The following is a 27,252-nucleotide window of genomic DNA, read 5'->3' as shown; positions in this document are numbered from 1 at the left end:
TAGTATTTCCGGAAGGTTATTTGTGTCTTCCTTCGTTAAAACAGAACCAAAGTATTTGTTTAACTGGTCTGCCATTTCTTTGTTCTCCATTATAAATTCACCTGAATCTGACTGCAAGGGACCTACGTTTGTTTTCACTAATCATTTTCTCTTCACATATCTATAGCAGCTTTTGCAGTCAGCTTTTATGTTCCCAGCAAGCTTCCTCTCATACTCTATATTTTCCCCCTCCGAATTAAACCCTTTGTCCTGCTCTGCTGTATTACAAAATTCTCCCAGTCTTCATGTTTGCTGCTTTTTCTGGCCAATTTATATGCCTCTTCCTTGGATTTGACACTATCTTTAATTTCCTTTGTTAGTCACAGTTGAGCCACCTTCCCCGTTGTACAATTGTTGAAGTTCATCCATGTGATCTTTAAATGTTTGCCATTGCCTATCCACCGTTAACCCTTTAAGTATCATTCGCCAGTCTATTCTAGCCAATTCACGTCTCATACCATCGAAGATACCTTTCCCCAAGTTCAGGACCCTAGTCTCTGAATTAACTGTGACACTCTCCACCTTAATAAAGAATTAAACCATATTATGGTCACTCTTCCTCAAGGGGCCTCGCACAACAAGATTGTTAATTAGTCGTTTCTCATTACACATCACCCAGTCTAGGATGGCCAGCCCTCTAGTTGGTTCCTCGACATATTGATCTAGAAAACCATCCCCAATACACTCCAGGAAATCCTCCTCCACCGCATTGTTACCAGTTTGGTTAGCACAATCAATATGTAGATTAAAGTCGCCCATGATAACTGCTGTACCTTTATTGTATGCATCCCTAATTTCTTGTTTGATGCGGTCCCCATCCTCACTACTACTGTTTGGTGGTCTATACACAACTGCCACTAGCGTTTTCTGTGCTTTGATATTCCGTAGCTCCACCCATAAAGATTCCACATCATCCAAGCTAATGTCCTTCCTTACTGTTGCATTAATTTCCTCTTTAACCAGCAACGCCACCCCACCTCCTTTTCCTTTCTGTCTATTCTTCCTAAATGTTGAATACCCCTGGATGTTGAGTTCCCAGCCTTGGTCACCCTGGAGCCATGTCTCCATGATGCATCATATCCGTTAACTGCTATCTGCGCAGTTAATTTGTCCACCTTATTCCGAATACTCCTCGCATTGAGGCACAGAGCATTCAGGCTTGTCTTTTTCACACACTTTGCCCCTTTAAGATTTTGCTAACTCAACCTAGTGAGTTCCACATTCTAACCACTCTCGGGTGAAGAAACTTGCTTTGGTGGCAGTTTAGAGAAGATTCACCAAATTTGACACTGGAGATGAGGGGGTGGACTTATGAGGAAAGGTTGAGTAGGTTGAGTCTCAACTCATTGGAATTCAGAAGAATGAGAGATGATTTTATCGAAATGTATAAGATTATGAGGGGGCTTGACAAGGTGGATGCAGAGAGGATGTTTCCACTGATGGGGGAGACTAGAACTAGAGGGGCATAATCTTAGAATAAGGGGCCGCCCATTTAAAACTGAGATGAGGAGAAATTTCTTCTCAGAGGGTTGTAAATCTGTGGAATTCACTGCATCAGAGAGCTGGTTCATTGAATAAATGTAAGACAGAGATAGACAGTTCCTTAACCAATAAGGGAATAAGGGGTTGTGGGAAGCGGGCAGCGAAGTGGACCCGAGTCCATGAACGGATCAGCCATGATCGTATTAAATGGCAGAGCAGGCTCGAGGGGACGTATGGCCTATTCCTGCTCCTATTTCTTATGTTCATTCTGCTTCACTCGTGAAGAAAGCTTGTAATGAAGATTTACAACCCAAAAAATGAGGCTGCTTTAGCAGTAGGGACACTCCTATAATCAATATTACCATCTCCCCAAACACTGGCTGCTTGCAGGGCTCCTTCTCATTACATTACCCTGTTCCAACTTTGGGATTCTGCTTAGAACTGCGCACTCTCTTTTTATACTCTTGCAAGTATATGTGTGTGTGCATATGTGTATATATATATAGATGAGTTGGAAATCAAGTACATCGATGAGTCATTCATGCAGCAAAATACTGACTTCATTGGCACAAGCCCCGATCTATAACGATCCCTTCTCTGGCTTATGATTTAATTATACACTCCAAAATGACCCGATCCTTATGCTGCACATGTCACAAGACCTGAACCAAGATAGTATTTCACCTGCCCGTTTCCTGTGCACTTGAGTGATTAGGAAGGGTGTAAACTCAAAAGAGTGGTACTACAGGCTTGGAACTGCAATTTGTGCACAGGACTTCTTTAATGGAAGCCAAGAGGGAGTGCCACTGTCAAGATGCTTTTAGGTACATAGACCTACTACTGAAGAAGCCAATGACAAGCGGTCAGGGGATTATGCCCTGAACCTACATTGGCTCCCAGTTAAGCAACGTCTCGATTAAAAAATTCTCATCCTTGTTTTCAAATCCCTCCATGGCCTCACCCCTTCATCTTTAATATCCTCCAGCCCTATAATCATTCTCCATCTCCAAGTTCCGCCTATTCTAGCCTTCTGAATATTCCCGATTTTAACCCTCCACCACTGGCTGCCGAGGTCACAAGCTCTGCAAATTCCCTCCCTAAAACTCTCCGCCTCGTCACTGCTCTTTCTTCCTTTAAGACGCTCCTTAAAACCTACCACTTTGAACAAGGATTTGGTCATCTGACCCAACATCTTGTGTGGCTTGGTGTCAAATTCTGCTTTATTTGATAATGCTGCTTTGAAGTGCCTTTGGACGTTTTCTCACATTGGAGGCGCTACACAAATATAGCTTGCTGCTATTGTTGAACTTACTCTTGGCTGGGGAGTGGCGAGAAGGAAGTAGCATAACCTGCAACCCGGTCGACTAAGTGGTTCGATTCAGGCTGATTAACTACAGCTTCCACCATGGCCACAAGATTCTTCCACTTTATTTACATTGTCATATTTTGAAAACATTAACTCTGATTTATCCAGCAGAACACATACACAAAATGTATACTGCAAGTCCTCAAGTTCAGTGAAATATACAGGACCTTGTGCAACGGTTTGAAAACACTCGTCTACAAATTATTTTACAAATATTACAACTTAGATGGAAGAAATAAACCTAGTCAGTCCACAGCTGCTCTAAATAGCAAATGTTAGAAGAATATTTTATGCACCTTCATTTTCAGAACACAAGACTTTTAAAAACCTATTAAAATTGTAATTTAGGATACCAATTACAAAATAGAACATTCATCCTATAATAGAGGGGGAAGGGGGGAACAGAAAGGCCAAGTCTACTTCTGATCAGTGTTAGCAAATTCTTTGTAACATTTGATTAGGAAAGGCTGGAATATCATACTTACAAAATTTTACTCTTTACAATTCAGACGAGTACCCCAAATGCACATCCAGTTAGCACAGTAAGGATTGGCAGCAATGGCCGTACGCATTCCACACAGGGCAAAATAGAGTTGCCTTTACCACTACTACCCCAGCTCGCTCTAAATGACCCGCGTCAGATTTAATGGCAAAGTATCGCTGTTCAAGGTTTCTGCTCGCTCTCTAGCCTTGGTGGGGGGGGGAGGGGGGGGGGGGAGAAAAAGGAGTGGAAAAACGAGAACTGCTTTCACGAGGAGCTGGAGGAAGGCGGCGCTCGACATCTGAAAATAAGCAAACACGGAAAAGAACGAGCGCATTTTTTTTTTTTTAAACGAAAGGTGGAGAAACAAAGTCGCTGCTGCCCTTTCGTTAAAACTTGCAAACCTGCTGTAGAGTTGAACAAATTAAGTTTTAAAAACCCAGGAGGAAGGATATCACCTCAGTAATGCTTATCGTTAAAAGTTCACATTCCTCAGACTGACCTCCCAGTTTTGCACTGGATAACCAACGTACAGGTTTATAATCCTTTTGAGAATACATTTTTAGCTTTCTCATTTTAGTCAAGATAGCAGCACCTGACATTATATTTCTTAAGGATTTGCCGCTGGTTTGCAATACATATTTCTGAACCTTGATCGGAACATCTCCTAATTCTGTAAACAGCTGGCACAGTCTCACCAACCTCTGCCCCGTGCCAATTTTTCAGTTGCCGACTGGTGTCTGGTTGAACTAACTTTGATAGGAAAGAACTGCGATTCACTAGGTCATTCCCTGAGCTTCAACAGAAACTTTAGCAAACACTCAACAACGTTTCCCCCTGAATTTTTGTTTTTGGGTGCACGGGCCTTTTAAACGGGCAGTGCAGTCCATACAAATTTCTGTGCGTGAGGTTTCTCCGCTGTGAAGACTGCAAGCGACCTGTGTGGGACCTCCAGAGCGCTGCGTGGCCACGCAGCTTAATGGGAACATTGATTCTCAAGTAATTTTGTTTCTACCAGATTGCTGCAGATAGGAGATATTTATTTGATACTCTTTATAATACTCCTAATTGATCATAATATGCCTGTGAAGCACCTTGGGACGTTTTACTATGTTAAAAGGTGCTATATTAATACAAGTTATTGCTATAGAGGGGGGGGGGGGGGGGGGGTGTAAGAACACAATTATTAAGACGATACCACAAGAGGACACGTACTGTAAAACCTAGCCGTGTAGAAAATAGCAGCAGGATCCTAGATTAGGTATCAATACCCCGAGCCGGTAGGGGTGTAAAATCAGTAACTCGTGGATATTTATGGACCAGTTTGCTAAAATTTTTTTTTACAAAGTGAATCCTGACCATGACTGTAAGCACGCAATCGAACACAGAATCTCTCTACAAGGTGACGTGACTGAATAACATCAGGCTGTCAGTCTGTGTATTAACGTGTTCCTTGGCATCAGTGCACCTGGGAAGCCCCTTGTGTTTAAGCAATTCTTTCCATCAGGACAATTTAAGGACATCAGTCGCTCGTGATTACCCGCCAGTGACAACTGCACCAGGGGGAAAAAAGTAAAAGTAATGGAAAGCACAATTGACGGAGAAAATAAAGGTCCACATTAGGTTTGGCGAGACGCACTAGCTGGATACAGAAATCCCTCGGGAGATAATTATCAGTGTAAGCAGCGTACACTAACCTAGCCCATTTCAAGAGCAACCGTTAATTTGTATTCAGTCTATTACTAACATCTGTCATTGGCAGTTCCAGTGCAGTACAATCTGCAGTAACCACGTGCCTGGACGTTGCAGGTCAGGGCAATACAATAGTTCAGATGTGAACCTGTTTTGGCAAGATGCCGCCACGCTTCCTCCTTAAAACCAAAGCAGGGAGAACGCACTTCGACATCACCAATAAGTATTTCACCACCAGTGCTCCTCACTCAATCTCATCACATCTCAATCCTTCACCATTAGTCTCTGTTCAGCCTCAATTGCGGCATTTGCCACAAGGAGGGAGAGAGGGGAGGGGGGAGGGGTTTTGATTATTCAGCTGAGGTTGCTACCTGGATTTCCCCAGCTTGGACTCGCGGTACACGCCTTTTAAAACGTATCACAATCTTTCGTACGTCTGCGTCGATTGCATACCCAGTATCAAACGGCAACATCCTTAAAATAGACCCTCCGTTCACAGAACACACGTCAGCTTATTTCCTTTCACGCACATCTCCAATTTTACAATATTAATTTCTGAACATAGAGAGTTTGAAAAACAAAAAAAAAACTAGTGGAAAAAGCCACAAGTCTGAGAGTACTCCATCCTTTCTTTTTTTCTTTAAATGTGCAACTCCAAGCAAGTGTGCATTCCTATTCCGCAAGGAGATTTCAGTCAAACAAAATCCGTCCATGCCCTCTCGTCAGACAGAGACCAAGACATCGAGATAGAGTCTATCATAGGATTCCTTAAATAGCAGAATAAGGAGAAGGCTGAACAGACTTGATGCAGTCAGGCACCAATTCAGCCAGGAAACATCTGAAAAGTAAGCAGAGAACAATGTCAGTGCCATTAAAGAACACGTCCGCCCCCAGCTCTGTGAAAAGTGTTTGTGCTGTTACACCCGACTTATACACACACCCGGATCTTTACACAGGATAGTGGCCATTTCTAGAAAAAAAAAGACTTGTATTTATATAGCGCCTTTCACAACCACTGGCTTTGCAGCCAATGAAGTACTTCTGGAGTGTAGTCACTGTTGTAACGTAGGAAACGCAGCAGCCAATTTGTGCACAAGCAAGCTCCCATAAATAGCAATGTGATATTGACCAGATAATCCGTTTTTCTAAAGTTGACTAGGGAAAAATATTGGCCAGGACACTCAGGATAACTCTTCTTCGAAATAGTGCCATGGGATCTTTTACGTGCACTTGAGAGAGCAGATGGAGCCTCGGTTTAACGTCTCATCCGAAAAACAGCACCTCCGACCTAGTGCAGCACTCCCTCAGCTGGAGTGTTCAGCCTAGATTTATGTTCCTGGAGTGGGACTTGAACCCGCAACCTTCTGACCCAGAGGCGAGAGTGTGCTACCCACTGAGCAGGACGAGTTCATGGACAATGTCCCTCAATGCTCACTGTCCAAGCTTTGAGGATGGCAATTTGGGTGAGCTACCAAATGTGTTCTGGCTCTGTTGGGACAAGACCAAAACGTAAAGCCACCAACATGAGAGAGTAAGCAAGGAGGGGGAAAAAAAAAAAAAGAGGAAAGTTAACAGTCTATAATCTGTAGTATAATATAGTATTGGGCAGTCCCTCATATCGAGGATGACCCACTTCCACACCAAAAAGGAATGAGTTGACAGATGTTTCAATGAGGGACTTGACATTCTAGGTCCCGAACTACGTACTGAAGGGTGGAAGATGCCTGTGCGTGGATTCTTTTAACGTGGAGTGGCCGTTGTACACCAGCCAACACATGGGCTTGACAAAGCTAGGTCTTGTTCAGTGGCAAGGGTTAACCAAGATGACTGGAGACCAACTCTGCTGCACAGACCTCGTGCGCACACATGCTCCTGCTATCCATAGATCGCAGTGTGGGCTCGCCCATGCTGCCCCTGGGCCCTCGCCTCTTTTGGGCCCCGAACCCTTGCCTCTCCTGGGCCCCGATGAAAAATGGAGCAGTCAGTAATAGGACATCAATTAAACTCCTCTCATCTTGGAGACATCAAATATCGACACAATGTTATTTGAAATATCAAAATATTAAACTCCAGCCTAGTTGAAGGGTTATCAGCAGAAACAAACGGCAACTAACAGAACGAACACGATTCAGTAGGGATGTGAATAACAGCAGAATCCAACCCCTATCTATAGTATAGGTGACGAAAGGTCACCGGCCTAAAACGTTCACTCGGTTTCTCGCTCCACTGATGCTGCCCGACCTGCGGAGCTTTTCCACCATTTTCTAGTGTTATTACCGAGTAGACACCCTTTGTCAGAATGAACCGAATTAATGTATGCAGGTCTGATTTTAACAAAACTTGCCTTTCTATACATATATAGCGCAACTCCTCACTCAGAAAATACAGTTTAGAGCAGGTTACAGGATGGAGAGGGCGGACAGAACGGTGGTGACGAACGAGGGCTCGGTCGAAGAGCAGGCTTTGGAAAGGACGGGGTGGCAAGGGGAAGGTGTGTTTGAGTTCCAGAGAACAGGAGTCTATAGAACGGGGGAACGACATGCAGAGGGTGGTGTAGACGGCACAAGGGGAGCTTTTCATCATCAAAGGAATAAAAGGGTAGAATTTTATTTTAATGCCGAGTTCGGACTTGGAATGCTTGACCAGAAGCAGCGGTTTAAGCAGAATCCAGAAAAGGCTTTTTAAAAAATGGAAATGGGTAACTATTTGAAAAAGAAAGACTAAAAGGATAGTGGGGAACGGGACCAAGAGATGGCTCTTTCAGAAAGCAAATACAGACATGGTGGACTGAATGGCCTCCGGTGCTGTAGACTTTTAATAATTCTGTAACAAGCATATAGAAAGAGTTATTGCAATGTCACACCAGAACGAAATGTTAAAATAGTTGCAAACAGTCTAGAATAGGTTTGTGTTACAACCAAGAAACCATCCATATCCAGCTCAGTCATGGGCCTTAAGGGTATAAAAGCTCAATTTCTCGGGAGAAAAGCCAAACTGCATCAGAATCAAAGATGAGTTCTCCCCTTTTGTTTTTAAAAAAAAAGTTTCTCATTTTCCCATACCATCCTAACTACAGCACAGCTCATCTTAAACCATTCAACTGTTTGATTACCATTCTTGTCCAAAACTTCAGCTGTCCATTAATTTGTTCAGGAGCAGGGATTTGTAGGTCGCATATTCAGCTCGAGATTGTGGAGGTGCAAGGGGAGAAAAGCAACCACGAACACCAAAGCATACCGAGTCGCTGAGATCTGTACTATTCGCTTCAAGGGAGCGGTTGAGGCGAATAGTATAGATGCATTTAAAAGGAGGCCTAGAAGAGGCGAGGGCCCAGGGGCAGCACGGGCCAGCCCACACTGCGATATGTGTGCGCACTAGGTCCGTGCAGCAGAGCTGGTTCCCAGTCCTGGTTAATCTTTGCCACTGGACCAAGACCTAGCTCTGTCAAGCCCGTGTGGTGGCTGGTGTGCAACGGCCAACACACATTAAAAAAAATCCACGCACAGGCATCTTCCACCCTTCAGGATGTAGTTCAGGATCTGGAATATTAGGTCCTTCATTGAAACACCTGTGAACTCAACCCTTTTCGGCGTGGAAGCAAGTCATCCTCGTTTCGAGGGACTGCCTATGATGATGAGATGAGCATATAAGGGAGAAGGGAACAGAGGGTTATACTGGAGCAGGCTCGAGAGGAGCATAAACTCCGGCACGGACTGTTTGGTCCGAATGGTTCTGTGCTGTATATCCTATGTAATCTTTAGACCAGACGTTTTACAGACTGAGAACGCATGGAAGGTTCAGAATTGCATTGTACAATGACAGCATGAAGGATCAGGTTCAAATCAAAGAACGGAGAACTCAATTCAAAACATCACCTAGAATCCTCGCTGATAACCGCCTGCTCTCCGATTTAAACCCTAATGGAGATTGCCCTGGATCACTTATTTTGCAATTATAGTACAGAGTTTCAGCACAAGTCATGATGAATGCATTTATTCAGAGAAACAGGCACAAGAGGAATTGTCCAATTTACCAAGATTGTGATTTGCGAAGGAACTTTGATCCTTGCAGCATTTAACCTAACTGTTTTCTGCAAAGGGCACACTGAACCTCAGACAGAACAGGGAGAGATTTCCTTTTTTCATCCACACTCGCCGCACGGACATAGCCATGCATGGGGGTCTCCTGGCTCTCACCACTGCTCCCAGCCAAGATAAGGTCAGACCATCCTGATCAAGATTCTCTCCAGATTTTGCTGGAGTGGGGCATCTTGCGTCGGGCCCAGTTAATTAGACTTCTTCCTGCACATTTAGGTTTTTAACATTTTATGCCCACAAAGTTGCTGGAAGTGCGAGCCAATAACGGCGCGGCAACAGGGCGTCAGGGACTTTAGTGAACAATGGGGCCGACCATGTATCTCCTTAATCAGTAACATTAAAGGATTGAGAAATAAACAGAGGAAGAACTGAGGAGGAGGGTGAATTAGTGTAGATAAATTCAATGTCCAATCAGATACAGAAAGAGAAATAAAGACTAGATTGAGAGAAAAAGAGAGACAGAAAAGGAAAAGAAAAAAATGCAAACGTTTAAAATTTGATATTTTAAAAATCTCCTGAACCAACTCAGACTCTGAAGGAGTGAGACTCCACAATTATAATTGTTCACTTTCTGGGCTGGAGAGGTTGACTGGTTGTCATTAATAATTAGCATGTCGTAAAGGGGTACTTGCGCTATTGATTACTGGACTTAACTTTCTGTGGCGGGTTTTAATGGGCAAACGCAGCAACCTGGTGAAAATTACGGGGAGGTTAAAAGAAAAATGCGTTTTTTCAATGGCGGAAAGGCGCAAATCAACCAGCAACTTTTGTCGATTCACAATTCCTTACTACAAAGCTGCTTAATACAGCATTAGTAGCAGAGTTGATGTGTCGTTCAGGCATGGTTGCTTTTTTTTTTAAAAAGCAAAATCTGGCCTATATGCAAGTAAAATAAAAAGTGCTTGCTCATTCCTTGTATTTAGCCACCTTCAATAACGCACTCCATTAACACGTCATTTCAGTCCGGCTTTTGAAATCTGGAGGTCTGTTTACTTTAAGGCTTTATCTCTGCCACACATTCAGCGCAGGAATCGCAATTTATTCAGACTAGGACATGACCTGAGTGAGCATTACTAGTGCATGTTAATCACTTCCTTCATGCCTAAATGATCAGACAGAAAAGTTTCAATGTTGTCTTGGGGAATCCATAATTCATGAGCCTGCTCTCGAAAGTTTCAGTCTGGAGTTTGTAAGCTGGGGGGGGGGGGGGGGGGGGAAGAGGGGGGGGAAAGGTCGCGATACGGATAGACGACGCACAAATTAATCTTGTGGGTCATATTACACAGCAAAACATTGAATTATCTATAGCTACTCCAATGCATTATAAAAACAGACTTCCAAAAGCAGTTCAGGGCAAATCAAATATTAATGGAAATTCTAGAATTTTATAGGATCTCATGCATGCATGGGAGCACTACCCAATACAAATTTTCTGGAATTAGAACAAAAACCATGCATTGCACATAACAACCACCTGCATTTATATAGCGCCTTTAACATGGTAAAACGTCCCAAGGCGCTACACAGGAGCATTATCAAACAAAATTGGACACCGAGCTACATAGAGAGATATTAGGACAGGTGACCAAAAGCTTGGTCAAAGAGGTAGGGTTTAAGGAGCGTCTTAAAAAGGAGAAAGTGATAGAGGGGTTTCGGGAGAGACTTCCAGAGCTTAGGGCCTAGGCAGCTGAAAATATATATATATATTCACGACAGACACAAGCTTCGATACTCTGCATGTCGTAACATGTCAGATCTTTATACAGGTGGCAGCGTGTAGATCAACAGGTGCATAGTTTCATGTCATGTGGCATGCTAACACATCAATGAATCATTAACTTCGAGACAGCAAATCTGGATCAGAGAGATTCAAATGCACGCCAACCCCGTTTATGTACCCAAACCTACGAGCTATTATTTCAAGACCATACATGTCAACTTATGCTTACAACACATTCACAAAGTTAAAGGGACTGTCCGCCTATATATATGCCCTAAAACTAATTACTGTTCATGGGACATCCAGACAATGGTTTGAGGCACAAATGGTTAGTCCCACCAGCCTCCATACCCCTCGACGGAGAGGAGAATTAATGAGATTCAATGGTGAGCCAACCGAGTGGGTCATCGTGTGCAAATGCCACCAGGTAACCAGGATCAAGCAGTAAAAGGCACAAAATGCAGTCACACTGCTCCTTACCATTGCACTGTCCCAAGATAGAAGCACAGAACAGCAGTTCCCATTTGAAAAATGGTTAATTTGTAGAATCACTATACCGCCAGCAACATTCTTGATGGGTTAGCTGCTTCGAAACGCTCAACAACATCCTTGATCAATAAATGGATTTATATTTTAAGCATGAACACATACAAGTTTATGCAGTTTTCTTTCGCTGCAGTTTTCTGGTATCGGAGACTGTCAAAGACAGGTTTTCAATGTTGGGGCAATGCATTGGCACCACTCAACACTATTAAAAAAAAAAAATCACAAATACCATTAGCAACTGCCTAAAGTCATTTACCAATTTGCCAGCAGTGGGGAGGAGGGAACGTTTACTGAACAAATACTTGCTTGCAAGGTGAGGTGTTGGTCAACCTTAGAACATCATTATCATAGGCAGTCCCTCGAAATTAAGGAAGACTTGCTTCCACTCTAAAAGTGAGTTCTTAGGTGACCGAACAGTCCAATACGGGAATTACAATCTGTCACAGATGGGACAGACAGTGGTTGAGGGAAAGGGTGGGTGGGGAGTCTGGTTTGCCGCACGCTCCTTCTGCTGCCTGTGCTTGCTTTCTGCATGCTCTCGGCGATGAGACTCGAGGTGCTCAGCGCCCTCCCAGATGCTCTTCCTCCACTTAGGGTGGTCTTTGGCTAGGGACTCCCAGGTGTCGGTGGGGATGTTGCATTTTATTTCTACTCGGAACTCCTACATGGCAAGCGAGCCCCAGATGGGCAGAGGAAACGTTTCAAGGACACCCTCAAAGCCTCCTTGATAAAATGCAACAACCTTAAATAGGCTGTTACTGATGGCATTTAAGTAGTCTTTACAGTGATGAGTGGCAGCAATGTACGGTCTGAACGTGGAAGAGTTTTCCAAAAGTTCAGCCTGTGTTAGAACTCCAAGAGAAAACCCACCAATATTTAAATTACCTGTAATTTAGTTGTATATAAATGAGACAGCGTTCGACAACCCAATGAATCTCCCTCAGATATTCTGCTGGTGGTAAGGCACCTTCAAGCCTCTTCAGATGTCAGTCAAGACCACACTGCACAAGACGAGTGTACAAAAATCACTGTACATCCTGAAATTTCTCTTGCTTCTTTCTTTCTCTACCCATGCTTGGCACTGTCGCCAATGGGCAATTTGCTCCGTAGTCTTGGTCAATGACACTGAGGTAGCAGCTAGCTATAGCCCTCCCTAAAGGAACGATGTCCAGCCTCTCGCCATCAGTGTTCTCGATCAGGCCAACATCCCCAGCACCGAAGCACTGACCACACTCGACAGCTCCGTTGGGTGGGTCACATCGTCTACATGCCTGACACAAGACTCTCAAAGCAAGCACTCGACTCGGAACTCCGACACGGCAAGCGAGCCCCAGGTGGGCAGAGGAAACGCTTCAAGGACATCCTCAAAGCCTCCTTGATGAAATGCAACATCCCCACCGACACCTGGGAGTCCCTGGCCAAAGACCGCCCTAAGTGGAGGAAGAGCATCTGGGAGAGCGCTGAGCACCTCGAGTCTCGTCGCCGAGAGCGTGCAGAAACCAAGCGCAGGCAGCGGAAGGTGTGCGCGGCAAACCAGGCTCCCCACCCACCCTTTCCTTCAACCTCTGTCTGTCCCACCTGCGACAGAGACTGTAATTCCCATAATGGACTGTACAGCCACCTATGAACTCACTTTTAGAGTGGGAGCAAGTCTTCCTCGATTTCGAGGGACTGCCTATGATGATGGAGTTGAGGAATATCTAACCTCCGTCACTACCTTGATACTCCAAAGCTGTGTGTTGGCTTGACCCTCGTCAATGCTAAATGTTTGTTAATAATCATCTTCTTACAGGATAAGCTAAACAACGGCACCAAGGTTCCTTCAAAATGTCAAATGCATTGGAACGTAAGGAATAGGAGGCGGAGGCGGCCATACGGCCCCTCGAGCCTGCACCGACATTCAATAAGATTATATATTAATTGGGTTATAGTGTGCCGCCTGATTTCAGAACAGGTGTAACTGCAGAGGAAAACTACCTCCATTCTGTCCCAACAACTAGCCTCAAAAGAGCATCCCCCACAGAACCTGTGTCAGCTTTCAATTCTTGCAAATTTTTAACTAGTCAAGTTTTAGTTGGGCACTCTTGGTACAGAAAAATGCTCAGAGCCGGAGGCATGAGGCTATTAAGGATTCAGTCAGTACATTTTGTAACAAATGTCCCCCTGCCGTGACCTCCAAGTCAATATACTGGAGTCTGAAAATCATTAGAGGGCTAGAGGTCATAACTTTGCAAATAAACGACAGGATGTAAAGAAAACCATGTGGAATTGTCGAAGTCTCCCACTTTGTCTGAAGTGAATATATTATGCAATTCCAGATGTTGGAGATGCAGCACAGTAATACAGCATTACTGCATGTGAGATCAGGTTCAGTCCTGGATAAGTATATGGATATATGGTGCAGTCTCGCCATAGTGTGCAGCAATCCTAGATGACAAGGCAAGCAACTTGCTCCGGTCATCTGCTGTGAGGAGGTGAACGCTCCCCATACAGTCTTCTTTCAGATGAGACCTTAAACCGAGGCCAAGTCACTCTGTTCAGGGGGTTGTCAAAGATGCCATGGCAGTACTCTGAAGAGAAGCAGGGAGCACTCCAAGTCGGCCAGGACCCACTGCTGACCAACATTCCTCTCTCAACCAACACCACCAAGAAAACAAGTTAAATGGTTATTTATCTCATCTGCTATTTGTGGGAGCTTACTGTGTGCATTTCTGCACCTGATAGTGCCAATATAACACATCAAAAGTACTTCATTCGTTGTGGCGATCTCTGGGGTGCCCACTTGGTTGGTGCTAAAGCCCCAAACACCGACTCAACACTTCTCACCATTCACATAGAAACATAGAAAATAGGTGCAGGAGTAGGCCATTCGGCCCTTCTAGCCTGCACCGCCATTCAATGAGTTCATGGCTGAACATTCAACTTCAGTACCCCATTCCTGCTTTCTCGCCATACCCCTTGATCCCCCTAGCAGTAAGGACCTCATCTAACTCCTTTTTGAATATATTTAGTGAATTGGCCTCAACAACTTTCTGTGGTAGAGAATTCCACAGGTTCACCACTCTCTGGGTGAAGAAGTTCCTCCGCATCTCGGTCCTAAATGGCTTACCCCTTATCCTTAGACTGTGACCCCTGGTTCTGGACTTCCCCAACATTGGGAACATTCTTCCTGCATCTAACCTGTCTAACCCCGTCAGAATTTTATATGTTTCTATGAGGTCACCTCTCATTCTTCTGAACTCCAGTGAATACAAGCCCAGTTGATCCAGTCTTTCTTGATAGGTCAGTCCCGCCATCCCGGGAATCAGTCTGGTGAACCTTCGCTGCACTCCCTCAATAGCAAGAATGTCCTTCCTCAGGTTAGGAGACCAAAACTGTACACAATACTCCAGGTGTGGCCTCACCAATGCCCTGTACAACTGTAGCAACACCTCCCTGCCCCTGTACTCAAATCCCCTTGCTATAAAGGCCAACATGCCATTTGCTTTCTTAACCGCCTGCTGCACCTGCATGCCAACCTTCAATGACTGATGTACCATGACACCCAGGTCTCTTTGCACCGATTAAGAATTTACCAGATTAGGCATTCAGAGACATAAAACTATCACTATGTGGCAGATGGATGAGGCCCTTCAGCCTATCTAATCTCATATGCCAGAACACCAACCCTATCGTCTTCCAGTAATCTAGCCATTTCTTAATTGAGTCCTCAATTACTCTCCTTGCCAACCTATTGCTCCCCTCTCTAGCCCCATTCCCAGACTTGTGCTTTCCACCACTGCTGCTGTATCTAAACTCCTGTTTTATTTTCTGTTTTTAAGTTAAATATCTGCTATGCCACAAGGGTCCCCTCAGATGTCTCTTTTCAAAGCTGAAGTGTCCTGACAGTAATGCCTCATAGTTCATCTCTTGAATGCTAATGTTCAGCTCTGCTGCCTTTGGGGATTGGAAAGCCCCCTCACATAGTGGTAACCAGCATTCAAGTGTGTTCGGACCAGAGCATTGTACATCCTCTGGGGTTTTACAACTGAACCAATGTGGCAATATAACGCAGCTTCCTGTTTGCTATTTTACCATCACATATGGAAATTGAAAATGACACACGAATTAACACACCCAGGTCTCCTCCTCTCCGGCAAGTTGTATCCTGTGAGTATTTAGCTCTCCTGTTTTAATTTCCAATATGCAGCACCTTACATTTGTTTACAGTGAACTTCATTTGCACTGACATGCCCAGAAGCAAATCCGGTTTTAGCTTTTTCTGTAAGATTCTGGCTGTCTCCCAAGTCTACAAGGTTTTGAAATGGTTTGTGTCACCCTGAAATGTGGCATTGTTCCACTTCCGAATCTTGTAGAACTGTTGCTGTAATGTAGACGTTAAAGTTTACACCCCCCTAAGCTAATCACCCAGTTCAAGATGAATTCAAATTACTCACAAGTCAGATATACAAATACAATCATCTAAATATATATAAATACTGACATATGAAGAAAGATTGGATCGACTAGGCTTATATTCACTGGAATTTAGAAGAATGAGAGGGGATCTCATAGAAACATATACATTTCTGACAGGATTGGACAGGTTAGATGTTGGAAGAATGTTCCCGATGTTAGGGAAGTCCAGAACCGGGGGTCACAGTCTAAGGATAAGGGGTAAGCCAGTTAGGACCGAGATGAGGAGAAACTTCTTCACTCAGAGTTGTGAACCTGTGGAATTTTCTACCACAGGAAGTTGTTGAGGTCAGTTCGTTAGATATATTCAAAAGGGAGTTAGATGTGGCCCTTGTGGCCAAAGGGATCAAGGGATATGGCAAGAAATCAGGAATGGGGTACTGAAGTTGCATGATCAGCCATGATCATATTGAATAGTGGTGCAGGCTTGAAAGGCCGAATGGCCTACCCCTGCACCTATTTTCAATGTTTCTATGTTTACCCACAGAGAGAAAATGATTTAAAGTTTGCTGATAATATTGTAGTCAACGCTCCCTGTAAGCTGCGCTTTGTTCTGCCGGCCTGCATTTTCTAATGCGTGGTCCCTTTAAATTCCTGCGCACGCGAGGCATTTAGCCGGTGAGTTGTTGGCGCGGGACCTTTCAGATTACTGCCCAGCCGCACACCCGCATCTTAGAGGGAACGTTGATTGTAGTAAGAGTATATTTTGAATCAAGAATTGAAACTAATTCATTAGGAAACACTTTGTTGAACTCATGTAAATGTCAAATACACCCTAAAAATAAATGTACTTGACACAGTAGAAACCCTGCTCGATCTCTATAGGTCCAGTGTCGATTAGGCTGGGAGAAATTACCCAAAATGCACAGGCGCTCATCAATCGGGAGGTCCCACACAGGCTGTTCACAAGCTATTGTCCCGGAAGATACCACGTAGCAGGTTTAAGGGGACCATGCATGGAAAAATAAAAATTAGAGGGAAGACTGGCTGGGAGCACTTTTTTTTTTTACATTAAACATAAAAGACTGATCTCACCACCACCACCTACTCAAACTCATTCTTTTCCCAAGACCTCAAAACTGAAATTCTTCAACTTCCTCAGTATTCCCCACAATCGACAGATGTTAAAATGCAAGCTTAGCTTCACCATATTTCCACTTCCTCCTTTACTTACATTTTCTCTACAATTTTGCCCTTTATGGAGTTCTGCATTATATGGCCGTTATCAACGAGAGAGAGAGAGAGAGAAAAAAAGCTCCCGTTTGCTCTGTCAGGTGGATGTAACAGATCCCATGGCACTTTTTCAAAGAGGAGCAGGGGTGTTATCTCCCGGTATCCCGGACCAATATTTATTCTTCATTCAACGTCACAAAAACAGATTATCTGGTCATTATTTCATTGCTGTTTATGAGAGCTTGCTGTGCGCAAATTGGCTGCCGCGTTCCCTATTTTTACAACAGTGAACGTTTTTTTTTTTAAACTGCATTTTAATTGGAGAACGCAAGGCGAGTGCCCATTCCGAAGGGATGCTGCTGACATCGTGAACAACTCCTTGTGTGCATCAAAAATAGCTGCAGAGGTGAAAAGCTACCTTTTACTACTTTATTTTTAATCTAAATTTCCAACTGCAAGTTCAGTGTTGCTCTGATGTGTAGTGTTGGGCATTGCACTGGCACTAACCTTGTGTAATGTTAATCGAATATTAAGACCTGGAACTGACTCCCTCTTGCAGGAATTCTCACTCTGGTGTCAGGTAAGGGCCCCGACTCCAGAGTCAGGGTATGTTCATGCTACAACTGCAGTGCACCAGTGCCACAGTTGTAAAGAAGTGAGAGTGTTTCATTCTCGGCTCTGAAAAAAGATCTGCTTTTATATAGTGCATCTAAATGTTCTAGTTACCCTACGCAGCCGTGCCATGCCCTGGAGGTCCCGCGCGACTGATCACCAGCTCGTCAATAGTAATAACCGCGCCTGCACGGAAATTTGAATGGGTTGCACAGCCCCTTAAAGGGGCCTCGCCCCAAGAAAAAAATTAAAGGACACATTGGTGCATATACATGAACAGTTAGACACGAAAGGAGTTGTATGTTGTAAGTGTGGCTAAATTATTATTTTTTAAATTATTTACGAAAATGTTTTTTTTAATGTTATCCAGTAATTGTGTTAAAATGATGGAGGTCCCCCACAAACTGATAGTTTGCCCAGATTCACTTCCTAGGTTGGGGCTCTCGAAGCTTTAGTCTTTAGACCACATGCGTATTGTGGTGTATGTAGCACACAAATCACTGACTCCACACGGTCTGGTGTAAGTCTAACTGCTGTGACCTTCGTCCTTTATTGTTCAGCTCCAGAGTGCCTCCCAGGTGTGGTGGTCAGCCTTATATAGCACCTGTTACAGGTACTACCAGGGTTTCCCACCGCAGCGCCCTCTGTGGTGTGGCATAGTACTTACAATACATTTAAGGTACTGGGACGATACACACATCATTACATAACATCACACTTGTCCAACGGAAGGCAGGTGGGCATAGACAGTGCGTTAGTATGGTACATTTTATCTGGTACATTATCTGGTTATTGACTGGTAGCGGAACCTTGATTTCCTTGTTAGCCGTTATCATTGATTGTACTTCATCCATTATTTTACACAAATACAGTGGCCATTCAGCATAAAAAAAAGTAATTCTTATTATAAATTCACTATCTCACATTAACATAGCTCATTTTAGACTCGCTCTGCCAAAAAGAAGTCCTTTGTGGGGACCACCTCTTTGTAAGGCCCTTTTAAGACTCCCAGGTGCATTTCCTCTTTAAGGCGCCATCTTTGATGCAGGAGGATTCCACGAGGCTTCTCCTTGGGCGCCGCCACCTTTGATGCTCTGCCGCTCCGACACGATGCCGCCGCCATCTTCGATGCCGCCGTCGCAGCCTCCGCTCCCCTCTGCTGCCACCTGACTTGCCGCCTCTCCTGCGGCCGTCGTGGCCTCTCCAGCGGCCGCACTTGCCGCGTCCCCGGCGGCCTCCGGAAGCCCCGACCTCCAGCTGCTGCCGTCGCCCGACTCTAACCGCTCCTCTGCGGGGCTCTTGCGATCCGCCGGCCCCTGGATCCCTCAGCACCCCGCCGGCTCAACCCCCACCCCCCCCCCTTGGGCCCCTCTGTGCAGGGCTGCTTGCCTGTGGGGGCTGGGGCTGCAGGGTCTCTGTGTGAGGCCCGGGCCTGGGACTTGCCTGTGGGTGGATTGAGGCTGCAGCTCCAGCTCGGTCGGTGCTGCTCTCTGGGGACCCGGGGCACGGCAGCACCCCGGGGAGCAGCAGCTTGTGGTGTGAAGAAGTCTTCCCAGCTCCCACGGACCTTCCCCATCCACCTCCGGCCGAGGAGTGTCGGCCCATCGCCTGCAACGACCCACAAAGGTAAAGCGTGCGTCTCGTCCCCGTGGGATACCTGCACCATCGCTCTGCCGAGAACAGGTATCAGTTCCCTGGTGTAGGTACGCAGCTTCGCCGTGACCGGGATCAGCTTGGGTCGTGCAGCTGGGTTAATCCAGTTTATCCAAAGTTCTCCGACTCATCAACGACGGACCCGAGCCTGTGTCCACTTCCATACTCACAGGGACTCCGTTGATTTTTACTTCACTTATTACTGGGGGCGAATCGTCGGTACACGTATACAGTCCAAGCACCTCATCTTCTTCTACCTGCTCCTCGCTGAACAGTGGATCATTCCCCATCTCCTCAGCCACACGGTGAGTCCGATTTCTTTTACACATACGCTGAAGGTGGCCTTTAACGTGGCAGGTATTGCACGTATACTCCGCAAACCTGCACTGGTGAGCCCCATGGCTTCCTCCACAGCGCCAGCATGGTGCTGCTTGATTGGCCCCCCTCGGCGGACTCTGAGCTCCAGGATCCCGAGGTCCGTGCTCTCTGCCCCGGGCAGAGCCACGTTCTGCAGTTTTGTCCGTGGCGGGCGCTACCCTGTGGACAGTGCCTGCCGGGTTCGAGACTGTGGATTATTTGCTTGGTGCTGCAAGTCGAGGTCATATAATACCGGCTGATGGCGATGGCCTTTGTCAGAGTGACTGTGGGTTCCGTGGCCAGCAGCTTGTGAAGGAGGCCCTCGTGGCCAATCCCCATAACGAAAACGTCCCGCAAAGTCTCGTCAAGATGTGCCCCAAAATCACATGGCGCCGCGAGTCTCCTGAGGTCTGCAGCATATTTGGTGACATCCTGGCCCTCAGATCTGCAGTGATGGTAAAATTTGTATCTGGCCATGAGGATGTTCTCCTTCGGTTTCAACTGATCACGAATGAGTTCAGTCAGCTCCTCGTATGACTTGTCCCTGGTGCTCCCAGGTGCCAGCAAATCCCTGACGAGACAGTAAACCTCATCGCCACAACTGGAGAGCAATATCGCCTTACGCTTCTCTCTCATTGCGTTCGTGTCCTCCGTCAGGTCATTTGCTGTGAAGTAGTACTCGAGCCTTTCCGTAAAGGCCTCCCAATCATTGCCCATGGTAAAATCCTTTAGCGAGCCCAGAGTAGCCATGGTTGCGTGGAGTTCGTCCGCTTCCTCATTGTCAATGTGGTGTATGTAGCTCACAAATCACTGACTCCACACGGTCTGGTGTTCATCTAACTGCTGTGACCTTAGTCCTTTATTGTTCAGCTCCAGAGTGCCTCCCAGGTGTGGTGGTCAGCCTTATATAGCCTTTGTTACAGGTACTACCAGGGTTTCCCACCGCAGCGCCCTCTGTGGTGTGGCATAGTACTTACAATACATTTAAGGTACTGGGACGATACACACATCATTACATAACACGTATCTTCCATGGAGCCCCAGGGGCCACGTATAAAGTTTAAAACCAGATTCTCAATAACTTGCATATATCTCAAGTTGCTCATACCAACAGATCACAGTATTCTGATTTAGAATTTATTTACCAACCGCACCAAGAACAGCTCCTTCCAAACCTCGAACCCCCAAAAAACTCAAACCGGTGAATAAAAGTGAGAATAGGACTGGGTTTTCTGGCAACATCTTCATAAATCTCCTCCGTACCCTCTCTAGTGCAATCACGTTTTTCCTGTAATGTGGTGACCAGAACTGTACACAGTACTCTAGCTGTGGCCTAACTAGTGTTTTAAATAGTTCAAGCCTAACTTCCCTGCTCTGGTATTCTATGCCTTGGCTAATAAAGTAAAGTATCCCGAATGCTCTCTTAACCCATATTCAAGTCTCTAATGGGCTTTTTCTTTAGAAATCCTCTTGTTCTTTATGTATTTATAAAACATCTGTGGGTTTCCCTTGATTTTACTTGACAATATTTTTTCATGCCCTCTTTACTTTCCTAATTTCCTTTTTAATTTCACCCCTGCACTTTCTATATTACTCTAGGCTTTCTGCAGTATTTAGATCTCAGTATCTGACCATCACCCCCTTTTTATCTTATCCTACCTTGTATGTCCCTTGACATCCAGGGGACTCTAGATTTGAGTCCCATCCTTTTTCTTTGTGGCAACATATTTGCTTTGAACCCTTATTATCTCCTCCTTAAATGCCTCCCACTGCTCTGACAGTGATTCACCTTCAAGTAGCTGTTCCCAGTCCACTTTTGCTAAATCACAACTCAACTTAGTAAAATTGGCCTTTCCCCAGGAGAACTTTTACTTCTGATCCAGCTTTGTCCTTTTCCATAATTACACTAAATCTAACTGAATTATGATCACTGCCACCAAAATGCTCTCCCACTGATGTGCCTTCCACCTGCCCTGCTTCATTCCCTAAATCCAAGTCCAGAACTGCCCCTTCTCTTGTTTGGACTTGCTACGTACTGGCTAAAAAGGTTCTTCATATGCATTTGAAGAATTCTGCACCCTCTATATCGTTCACACTCCATCATCATAGGCAGTCCCTCGGAATCGAGGAAGACTTGCTTCCACTCCTAAAGTGAGTCCTTTGGTGGCTGAACAATGCGAGAGCCATAGACCCTGTCACAGGTAGGACTGATTTGCCGCACGCTCATTCCGCTGCCTGTGCCTGACCTCTTCATGCTCACGGCATTGAGCCTCGAAGAGCTCAACGCCCTCCCGGATGCATCCTCTCCACCTAGGGCGGTCTTCGACCAGGGACTCCCAGGTGTCGGTGGTGATGTTGCACTTTACCAGGGAGGCTTTGAGGGTGTCCTTGTAACGTTTCCGCTGCCCACCTTTGGCTCATTTGCCATGAAGGAGCTCCACAGAGAGCAATTGCTTAGGCAATTGTTAGCCTGGGCGAGGACACTGATGTTGGTGCGCCTGTCCTCCCAGGGGATTTGCAGGATCTTGCGGAGACATCGTTGGTGATATATCTCGAGTGACTACTGAACATCGTCCATGCCTCTGATCCATACAGAAGGGTGGGTATTACTACAGCCCTGTAGACCATGAGCTTGGTGGCAGATTGGAGGGCCTGGTCTTCGAACACTCTTTCTATCCCAGTCAGTATTAGAGTAGTTGAAATATTCCTACTAACACTGCCCTATTGTTTTTGCACGTCTTAGAAATTTGACTACATATTTGCTCTTCTATCTCCCTCTGACTGTTTGGGAGTCCATAGTACATTCCCAGTAGTGTGATCGCCCCTTTCAACATATCATCCCTCCTCACAGCTATAATTATTTTTTTAAACTAATATTGCGAACCCCCTCTCCTTTTTTTTTAATCCCCCAATGTTGTCTGAAAACCCTGTTGCCATTGCTGCCCTTCTGACAACTGTCACTGGACCTGCATAAACATATATTAATGTTTGTTTATTTCCTAAACGAGCATTGTTCCAGTCTTTTGAGGGAGTTAAGCAACAAGCATGCGCAAATGTAGACGGCTGTAATCAGCACAAAAGTCAGACTCCAGTGGTTGCTCCAACTGTAGAAGGAGTTGGAGGAATGCAAAGGAGCACTAATAGCCAATTAAATTTCTAATAGCCTTGCACACCAACCGTTTTAGTTCCGCAAATAATGGCCAACTCTGCATGCAAGCAGCAAAGTTCACATTGGCGGAGCACGCCCAAGCTGTCCCGTGAAGTTTGGTCATTAGTTTTCCACGTGGGCTCCGGCTTAATGCAGGACAGAGTTTAGTAGCAGCTTTGTCGACTTGCAACAAACAAGGAAGTACAGCCCTCAGCTGAAAGCTCAGCCAATCTCGCAATGTCGAATCAAAAGCTTGGAGGGACCTTTTCAGTGTTTTTACGTTTCGGAGACATCTGTGGAATCAGGCACAGGGGAGGTAGGGCGGCCGATTAATGCTGCTCAACTGATTGTGTTTGAGCGGCAGCAACAAACTCGATTCCAAACTCAACCTCAACTCCATTATCATTGTATCATACAACTACCAAGAGGGTAGAAAACAAACGAGATGGACCTTGGTCTTTTCTCGTCCAACAATTCCTATGTTTCTCTCTATCTACCCTATCAGTTCCTCTTAATATCTTGAAACTTTCAATCAAATCACCACTTAATCATCTAAATTCTAGGGAATACAACCCTAATTTGTGCAATCTCTCCTCGTAATGTAATCTTGGAGTTCAGGTTCCAATAAATCTACGCTACCTCCAAGGCCAATATATCCTTCCTAAGGTGTAATGCCTCGTATTCCAGGTGTGGTCTTCAGCGTGTGTAATAGCTTCTCAGGCTATTTCTATTCTGTGCCATCTTTAGCTAAATGTTCTCAGGTTTCTGGATGAAAGTCACCCCCCTTAAGTCTTCACTTCGGGTTATGTGTTAAACATTTTCTCTGACCCACTTCTGTCCTTTTGCCAGTCATCAGCCGACTGCAGAACATGGCGTTGAGAAGCTGCTCATCTGACATGTGGTAACATGGCATTTGGCATATTGAAACTGGCCTATACAATCATGACTCCAATGTAACTGGCTGTTGCTACATAACTTTGAGATGGTGCATATATTTTGTCGAATCTTTCTAGTCGTTTCATATGCCAATGGTAAAGAGCTCAGGTTTGACAGCTGTATAAAAGTGTACAGAATGCACCTGTACTGTAAACCCACAACAGAAGCGTGTCTCAGTGGTGGCACATGTGGTTGCATATCTGTCACCACAATCTACTTTTGAACAAAACAAGGTGGTTCATGAAGCCAGTTTACTGCATTGCTGAACACAATGGAGTAGGCCATTCTTTTTATTTGCAATTTCTCATGTAACCAAATAACCTCATCTATGCCTTTGTTACCTCTAGACTTAACTATGCCTACACACTCCTGGCTGTCATCCCACATTTTACTCAAGGAACTGAGAGATCATCCAAAACTCGGCTGCCCGTGTCCTAACTTGCACCAAGTCCTGTTCACCAATCACCCTGCACCCGCTGACCTACAATGGCTCCTGGTTAAGCAACACCTTGATTTTAAAATTCTCAGCCTTGTTTTCAAACCCCTCCCTATCTCTGTAATCTCCTCCAGCACCACAACGCCCCACCCCCAAGATATCTGCGCTCCTCTAATTCTCTTGAGTATCCCTGATTGTAATCGCTCCACCATTGGCGGCCGTGCCTTCAGCTGCCGAGGCCCTAAGCTCTGGAATTTCCTCTCCGCCTCTCTATCTTTCTTTCCTTCTTTAAGACGCACCTTAAAACCCACCTCTTTGACCAAGCTTTTGGTTAACTGCCCCAATTTCTCCTTATGTGGCTCAATGTCAAATTTTTGTCTTATAACGCTGCTGTGAAGCGCCTTGGCACGTTTTACTACAGTAAAGACGCTATATAAATACAAGTTTATGTACATACATTGAGGTTTCAGTCCACTACCTTCATGCTAAGGAACACGGTCGGTATTTAAGATTTCTTCAATGTACACTGCAATTTAACTTTATGAATTTAATAGCAAATCAAAAATATCAAAGCATGCCTCTTGCGCAGACACTTAATGCAAAATCCTGAGATACAAAAAAACCTATTCGCCATGCAAGACTAAACTCCTTGCATCCACAATACTTTTAATGCAGTGATAGAACCTTACTGGACACACACAAAATTCATAATGCACACTTACTCAGATCTCTCCGAACACGCTTAAAAGTCTAGCAAGCAGCAATATACGGGAAAACAAATTATCCTTCAAAAGAAAACATTTAAAATTACCTGTGTGATAAAATGCCAGGAACATTAATAATAATCCCATGAAGACGTTGCTTAAGAAGGTCACAAATCCACAGGTTATCCCCTCTGGCACTGGGTACACAGTCTCCACAAAAAGTTCAAAGAAGAAGGGAACACTGCTGATTATGAATACTCCAATTAATATGCACGATGTATATAAAGATGCTGCAACATTAAATAAAACCAGTTAAAAAAAGGATCATGAAACAGCTGTTTACACTAGAGTGATATGAAAATGCAGTCACTGAACACTGAGACAGACATGTAGGTTTAGTTAGCAAGGGGTGGCATGTCATCATTTTTCTTCCACCCTCTATACCAAAAGAGTTGTGTTCCAAGTCAAGGAGGTTGGGAGCGAAAGAGGCAGAGAAAGAAGGGAGAGAGAGAGAGAGAGAGAGAGAAGAAAGGAAGGAAAGAGTGAGAGACAGAAAAGAGAAAGTAAGGCAACAGAAAGGGGGGAGATGACACAGAAGAGGGAGAGAAAGGAGGGAGCGAGAGAGACAGGGAAAGAGAAAGTAAGGCGACAGAAAGAAGGGGGAGAGAGAGAAAGTAAGGCGACAGAAAGAAGGGGAGAGAGACAGAGACTGGAGTGGGAGAGAAAGTAAGGAGGCAGAGAAAGACAAAGAAGGGAGAAGTGACAGAAGGGAGGGAGAGCAAGAAAGAAAGAAAAAAATAAATAAATGGGAGAGAGAAAATGAGAGAGCTTTAATATTAACTTTAGCTGCTTCAGACCTTAACTACAGTGTGTGTGTTTTCTTCTCTCTCTCCCTTCCCCCTATCCCTTCTCTGTTCCTTTCAAAATGCTGTTCATCTGTAATATCTTCCAATCCTGAGGATGGGTTTTAAGACATGTAACTTAGGACTCACTGACTTTTGCTTCTCCCACAAATGCTGTCTTGTCTGCTGAGTATTGAATGCCAGCAATCCTGTTTTTGTTTTCAGGCATCAGATTGTTAAATATTCAAGTCAGCAATGAAAGCTTTCACAAGACAAAGATGGTGCACACAAAGCGGTATTCAAAAATGGAAAACAGTAGCCTCTACGTTGCACTACCATGTTGAAATGAAATGTGGTTTTGGGAGTGGGGGGGGGAGGTTTCCCAGGGTGATGGAATATCCTAGTGTGTTACTTCTCTGTGGCCCAACAAGGGAAGCGTTTATCAACAAACTGAAGGCATAATCAATGTGTTCTACATACAGAAAGTCACCCAGTCAAATTAACAGACATTTTTAGATTTGAATACAATGTCAGAACAAACACAAACCCCTTTAGTTTACATTGCACAGGTTTCAAATCTCCAAGCGTAAAGCAGAGCTTACACCTGTCAGTAAAAGGAAGTTTGGTCTCTGAAGAAACACGAAATGGGATTTATCTGATCCATTATGCATTAAGTACCTGGTGTTAGAGGCAGGTGAGTGACACTGTTGAAGCAGGTGAGGGCAAACCATGCAGATGACAGTGTGGCTCCAGAGAACAGCAGCAGCAGGATGAGTTTTAACATTCCTCTGAAGAAGTCTGCAAATCTGCAATAATAAACAGGAAAGATGAGCCGCTCTATGATTACTGAATCAAACTCGGCACAAGGGAAATGTTAAATAGCAACGCTCTTGTGCGGCAAAGAACCTATATTTATATAGTGCCTCGTTACATCCTCAATCCATAGTCAATGGATTGCTTTCAAAGTGCAATTGTTATTCAGGCGGACATGGTAGTCAGTCTGCACACAGCTAGGGCCAATAAACAATAAATGAATGATTAGACAGCATGTTTTTGGTGCAATGGGTAGCAATCTCGCCTCTGAGTCAGAAGGTTGTAGGTTCAACTCCCACTCCAGAGACTTGAGCACATAAATCTAGGCTTACACTCCAGTGCAGACCTGGGGAAGTGCTGCACTGTCAGAGGTGCCATCTTTCGGATGAGACGTTGAACCGATGCCCCGTCTGCCCTCTCACGTGGATGTAAAAGATCCCATGGCACTATTTCGAAGAACAGAGGATTTATCCTGTGTCCTGGCCAAAATTTATCCCTCAACCAACATCACTAAAAGAGATTATTTGGTCATTATCACAATGTTGCTTTTGGGAGCTTGGGGTGCGTAAATTGGCTGTCACGTTTCCTACATTACAACAGTGGCTACACTTCAAAAAGTACTTCATTGGTTGTAAAGCGCTTTAGGACGTTTGGTGGTCGTGAAAGGCGCTATATAAATGCTGTTCACATGCTGTTGGTT

General features: G+C 44.8%; 1 protein-coding gene across 2 annotated transcripts in view; it reads right to left on the bottom strand.

The window, feature by feature from the left end:
- Positions 1-2,933: 2,933 nt before the first annotated feature.
- Positions 2,934-27,252, bottom strand: part of slc49a4 (solute carrier family 49 member 4) — a 123,604-nt gene continuing 99,285 nt past the window's right edge. For both annotated transcript variants that reach the window (XM_070875252.1, XM_070875251.1), the window contains exons 7-9: positions 26,418-26,545; positions 25,005-25,187; positions 2,934-5,898 (exon numbers count right to left, since the gene is read on the bottom strand). In XM_070875252.1, coding sequence (XP_070731353.1) covers positions 5,783-5,898; positions 25,005-25,187; positions 26,418-26,545 — 427 coding nt within the window. In that variant the 3' untranslated portion in view covers positions 2,934-5,782. The remainder of the gene's footprint in view (positions 5,899-25,004; positions 25,188-26,417; positions 26,546-27,252) is intronic.

This window comes from Pristiophorus japonicus, chromosome 3, assembly GCF_044704955.1.
Source record: "Pristiophorus japonicus isolate sPriJap1 chromosome 3, sPriJap1.hap1, whole genome shotgun sequence".
NCBI classification, from domain to species: Eukaryota; Metazoa; Chordata; class Chondrichthyes; family Pristiophoridae; genus Pristiophorus; species Pristiophorus japonicus.
Note: the sequence above shows the minus strand (reverse complement) of the source record. Positions and strands in the feature narration are given on the sequence as shown.